A 6,123-nucleotide genomic window follows, 5' to 3' on the forward strand; every position below is an offset into this window, starting at 1 on the left:
TCTTCCTGTCCTTTGAGAGGTCACCTGTGTATTGCAGCTCTGTCCAGGTATTCAGAGATGTACTGTGGAGGTACAAATAGCTGAGTGTCACAACATGATCCTTGTAAAGTGACTGCTGGCTGAATAGAAGTTTCCTTAGATTTAAGGGGAAGCTTATATATTCCAGTAATTTCATAGACAGTATATCAGGGAGGCTGGGAAAAATGCACAATGATTGGTCCATAACATAGATATAAAGTGCAATTCCTTGAATGGTATTCCCATCCTGAACTCCAGATTCCTTTGACTTTGACCTGTAACTAAGCTGTTACTCATGAGACAGCCTGTTATTTGTTCCTGTGTCTCCATACTGAGGTAGTCTTGATCTGTGTGGTTCATCTCTGTGTGTTCAGTCTTGGTGGCTGTAAGAGTACCTCAGGAAACAACCTAGTAAGAGCAAATGAGACCCTGTACATCAAGCCTCTCTACTCCTGAATATGAGTCTGACTCACACCTTCTCATGAAGATAAGGAGGCAGTTTCCTTTGCTTCTAATAAAAATGTTTCTGTTTCATAGTGGTAATACTACAGTGGCTATGATGGTATAGGAGTAAAAGTGAAGCAAAGGTGAGATTATGTTCTGTATTAGACCAACTGTTATATTTGGAAAAGATACCTCCTTCTGTAGACCTTCTCCTGGGGCAGTCCTAGTAATGTCAATCTGGTGTGTATTTGGTCAACTTGAAATCTAGTACACAGTTCAGAATATTAAAGCTGTGTTTTGTTTGTCATACAGGTGGACCATATGGTTCTCTAGGTGTGGACTATGAATTTGAAAAGCTTCTGTGTAAAATATTTGGAGAAGATTTTATTGAGCAATTTAAAATAAAACGTCCTGCTGCCTGGGTAGATCTGATGATAGCATTTGAGTCCCGTAAACGGGCAGCAGCTCCAGACAGGACCAACCCACTAAACATCACTCTGCCTTTCTCCTTCATTGACTATTACAAGAAGTTTCGAGGTCACAGTGTAGAACACGCCTTGAGGAAAAGCAAGTGAGTACACGATTGAACCCACATAAATGCAGAATTAACTACTGATAGTGAAGACAAATAATTAAAATAGCCTAATTAATGTAAACTGAAAGATAATCATATAAAAATGTAATAGAAAGATGAGAAAATGGGATTGCCTGAAGTGCAATTTCAATAATGAAAAGTTCTGATCAATCTCTTGCAAAAGCTTTTCTACGCAAGACTTTCACTGTGCTGGTATTGCTTTCTTCTAAGGAGTCCAACAGGAAAGCTGGAGAGGGACTTCTTACAAGGGCAGGTAGCGATAGAACGAGGGGGAATGGTTTTAAACTGAAAGAGGGGAGATTTAGACTGGATATTAGGAAGAAATTCTTTACTGTGAGGGTGGTGAGACACTGGCACAGGTTGCCCAGGGAAGCTGTGGGTGCCCCCTCCTTGGAAGTGTTCAAGGCCAGATTGGATGGAGCTTTGGGCATCCTGGGCTGGTGGGAGGTGTCCCTGCCCATGGCAGGGCAGTGGTACCAGATGGTCTTTAATGTCCCTTCCAACCTAAACCATTCTATGATTTTATGGCTTTTGTTAGGCCACCACTGTGTCACTTTCCTGAATTTGACCATATATTTTGAGCCTCATACATGTTAATTAGGAAGGTCAAATCAAATACAAAATTTGATGTCTCAATGATAGTTACCCAGAACTTTAATTTTTAGAGGCCTGGATCCTGGAAAATATCCAAGATCTTGAGTGAGATATGTAAGTATATTCATGACTTGAGGAAGGTTATGAACAATACAACATCACCGGTGAAAACAGATACTATTGTGTAGAGCTCTGCAAGAGAAAAGCATTCTTTGAAATCATGGCAGGCTCTCTTTTCTGCTAGTATGTTATGGTTAGATCATTTGCTCAGTAGATGGGGAGACATAATTCCCTGCAGAGATCTTAATTCCTGATTGTAAGTACCAAGAAAGCACCCTAAATGAGAAGGTCACAGGCTGCTACATGAAAGAAAGTGAGGAGAAAGGAGAACTAGGCATTTTGCATCTTTCGAAGTTAAATATTACAGGAGACCTGGAGATTAGTGGCATCAAAGAGAATGAAGAAGAGAACCTGCAAATCTGGGGCAGAGCGCTTGGGACCTGAGAGCAAAAGGCGTGATATTTAGTACCTATACATTGACTTCTTTCTGTGCTTTTTTAATCCAGTGAATGTTTAATGTAGCATGCAGGTCGCTTCCTAAATGAGACTGAGGTTCTGAAATCATTGAAAATTTCTGGAAATATTCCCCCTCACAAGACCATCTCCTTCTTCTTAATAGTCTTAATGGTGAATCTTGGAATGCTAAGTGTTCCCTTCAAATAAAATGAAATTAGTTGGATAATGGGATAGAAAGAGTATAAAGGCGACATATAACGTGCAGGAATGAAAAGGGATTACTGAGCTATGTGCATCAGTGATGAAATAACATAATGCCTGTATTCACTTAACAAATGTTATGCCTCATTAAAAATGCTGTGCTCCCTTCCGCCTCCTGAGGCTTCCCATACTTGCTTGTTTTCCTTGTGTGTTTCCAGTGGCTTTGGCCTGCTACTGCTATAATCTAAATGTTGCCCTTCTGGGGATGAATCAGCACTGTTTCAGATGAGCGAGCACTGGATTGACTGCCAGCTGTTTCAGGAGGCAGCTGAGCATTGGTAATGCTACAGAAGGCAATCGGGCAAAGAAAACAACAATTAGACAAGCTAAAATAACAATTCTCCCCTGAAATTTCACATTGCTGCACTTGGTATGGGGCAGGGTGAGATGAGGCACTTTCTTCCAAGCAAAGTGCACGCAGATTGTATAAACAGATTCATTTATTTATTAGCTGTGTCTTGTGAATGCTGGCTGTTTCTTACATCTCAGATGTAATGTTTTAATGTCTTCTTGAACCGTTCTTTTCCAGTGTGGACTTTGTGAAGTGGTCCTCCCAGGGAATGCTCAGGATGAGCCCAGATGCAATGAATGCTCTTTTCAAGCCTACAATTGACCAGATCGTTCAGCACCTTAGTATGTATCTGACTGTAATTCCTCTTTCCAGGTGTGCTGAACCTGAAGCTTTGCTTATTTGTTTCAGACCAGTAGCTGGGATTAAAGACAAACAGCTCCCCTAGTATGCACCAAATGCGGGCAAGGAATTTAGGTGTGAAACTTGTAGTTCTCTACAAAGTAGTTAGGAAATTAATAAAAGTAAGTGACATCACCCTAACACATATTCCTACCCTGATCTAGTACTAGTTATTGAGTGTGATTCAGTCCCATTACTGCCTAAGCTTCAATTACTCTGTGCTTCCAGGGCTGCAAGCATTCAGAAATCAAATGCACTGGCTAACCCAGATCCTGATTTTCTTTTTCCTGTTTCAGGAAACAACTAAATAATGCCAGAGATGTAACTAGTTTCTGATTATTCCTGCTATTAGGACCTCTAGTTCGTTTGTCCTCAGTAGGAGGTCACATTTGTTCATGACCGTCCAAATCACTGACATCTCTAAAACACAATAAATGATGCATCATGGTAAAAGTACTTCCAGGCATGGCTTAAGCAGCACTGAATTTATTTATCCAGTAATGGAAAGTGACATAGGCTTATTGGGAAAATTGTTATTTAAAGTCTTCCTGGTGGAAGATTGGATTTGTATCAAGTAGAGTATAGTATATGTACTGAGCAAAGTATTGCTGTTCTAAGCATTACAATTCAATTAGTGCTTTGTATTCGGAATGGGATATCCAGCTTTTCTCACTGCACATGAGGAATTATTAGATAAATTTCAGAGGTCACAACTTAGTGAAACTAGTACAGAACAGCTTATATATGAGCAGGGAAGGAGAGCCCTAGAATTACAGTAGTTGAGACAGATAACTCAGTCACGCTGCCTTGGTTATTTGAGTGAAGGGCGAGCCTACAACTGAACTATGTGATTTTCTTGAAAGCAGGGGATATGGGCTTAAGCTAAGAAGGAACATCTCTAAAAATGTAAGGAGATCTTATTTTGCAGATGGTAATTACTGTGGTTAAGATGTTAAGGTCAGAAACATTAAGTGAATTTAAAATGGAGTGACTTATCTGGAATGCAGTAAAGGGTATGTGAATTAGTTAGGTTTTGGAATATCTCACTGATACTTGAAGTGGCAAGATGATGTTGTTTTCCATCCATAATGGGACTGGCAGGATTTCTTTGCAAGTAATCTGTGTCTCCCTTTACTGGTAGAAGCTAATTAAAAATTACGTTTTAAGTGACACTTCAGAAATATTGTATGCTTTGAGGTAAGTTTGCTTTCACAGTGAAATAGAGTATAGAAGAGACTGCAGAAATGTAACTAGTGCATGCTGAGAGTGGCAGTTTCAGATCTTGTCCATGGGACGTTCAGTGCACTCAGACATTAGGAGTTTCACCTGCATTGCCTCATCATGGTGGATTTTTCCTTAATGGGCTCTGTTTCTGTTTAGGTGATGTGTTTGATAAGCCAGAAGTGACCAATGTCAAGTTTCTCTTCCTGGTGGGTGGCTTCGCTGAATCCCCCTTACTCCAACAAGCTGTGCAGAGCGCTTTTGGTTCAAGATGTCGAGTCATCATTCCTCAGGATGTGGGGCTCACTATCCTCAAAGGAGCTGTTCTCTTTGGTCTAGACCCTGCTGTCATCAAAGTGCGGCGTTCACCTCTCACCTATGGCGTGGGTGTGCTCAATCGGTTTGTGGAAGGGAAGCATCCACCAGAGAAGCTTCTGATCAAAGATGGCACACGCTGGTGCACTGATGTCTTTGACAAATTTATCTCAGCTGACCAATCTGTAGCCCTTGGAGAAACTGTGACACGCAGTTACACACCTGCCAAACCTTCTCAGTTAGTAATAGTGATCAATATCTATAGCTCAGAACAAGATAACGTTAGCTTCATCACCGAATCTGGAGTGAAAAAGTGCGGCACCCTTCGCTTGGATCTCACAGGGACTGATGCTTCAGTGCCAAACCGGCGGGAGATCAAAACACTTATGCAGTTTGGGGACACTGAAATCAAAGCCATGGCCATTGATGTTGCCACCTCTAAAAGTGTCAAAGTTGGTATTGATTTCTTAAACTACTAACAGCCCATTTTCCCCACCACAGCCTGTTTTGAGACTGATCTTCCACTATTCCATTTTTTGACTTTCATGTATCATGTATTCAACTTGAATTTCAGCAGGCTATATGAGAACAGCTAGTAAGGTGGGGTATGTTGTCTTTGTGCCCTTTGATGACCAAAGGCTGGATTTTGAAAGACCCTTAAAGTTTTGGGAGCAAAAGTTCCAGAGGTAGTAAAAGTTCCCAAGTTACTAAAGCATGCTTAAAGATCTACCTTTATTAAGTAAATACTGATTATTGTTTGGTCCTGAAGATTAGTTTAAAAGATATAAAATCATAATCTCTTTGCCTTGTTCTTCTTCCTCTTCCTCACAAGAAAAACTCAGCAACGCATGTGGTTGTTTTAGGGGGTGTGTGTGTGTGGGTATCTTATTCAAACAGCACCATCCTCTGGCAATGGGAACAAATTTGTGGTCAATAGTATTCATTTGTTCTTTTGATTTTTGAAATGGGAACTTAGTTTCCTAAATTCTGAGATCCTTCTGAAAAGAAAATCCTCTGAAATTCTTAAAATTAGATTTAGGAAATGTATATATATTTCTCCTATAAGTATATTAGGAGCCTAATATTGATTTCTCCAGTTTGAAAACAAGGCCTTTATTGTCAAAGCTTTCAGAACAAGCTGTTGAATTAAATCGCTTGCATTACCCTCATTATGCCTTGGAAAATTATTAAGCAGAAAGCTTAATTTCCCTTTTGGGTCTTCTAAACTTATTTTTGTTAGCCTCCATCTCAAGTCACAGAATCACAGAATAGTTGAGGTTGGAGGGAACATCCATTGACTCTCTGATCCAACATCTCGGCTCTAAGCAGTGTCAACTAGAGCAGGATGCTTTGCCCAGTTTTGAATATATCCAATGATGGAGATGCCTGAACTCTGGGCAACCTGTTCCAGTATATGATAACTGTCACTGCAGAAAAGATTTTTCTTATCTTCAAAAGGAATTTCTTG

At 40.3% G+C, this 6,123-nt stretch overlaps 1 protein-coding gene across 1 annotated transcript in view; it reads left to right on the forward strand.

Moving 5' to 3' along the window:
* Positions 1-5,149, forward strand: part of HSPA12A (heat shock 70kDa protein 12A) — a 42,866-nt gene extending 37,717 nt beyond the window's left edge. Inside the window, exons 10-12 of the mRNA XM_010178620.1 lie at positions 775-1,033; positions 2,958-3,061; positions 4,500-5,149. Coding sequence (XP_010176922.1) covers positions 775-1,033; positions 2,958-3,061; positions 4,500-5,134 — 998 coding nt within the window. The 3' untranslated portion in view covers positions 5,135-5,149. The remainder of the gene's footprint in view (positions 1-774; positions 1,034-2,957; positions 3,062-4,499) is intronic.
* Positions 5,150-6,123: the final 974 nt, after the last annotated feature.

Source organism: Mesitornis unicolor, unplaced genomic scaffold (assembly GCF_000695765.1).
Source record: "Mesitornis unicolor isolate BGI_N332 unplaced genomic scaffold, ASM69576v1 scaffold13952, whole genome shotgun sequence".
Classification (NCBI taxonomy): domain Eukaryota; kingdom Metazoa; phylum Chordata; class Aves; order Mesitornithiformes; family Mesitornithidae; genus Mesitornis; species Mesitornis unicolor.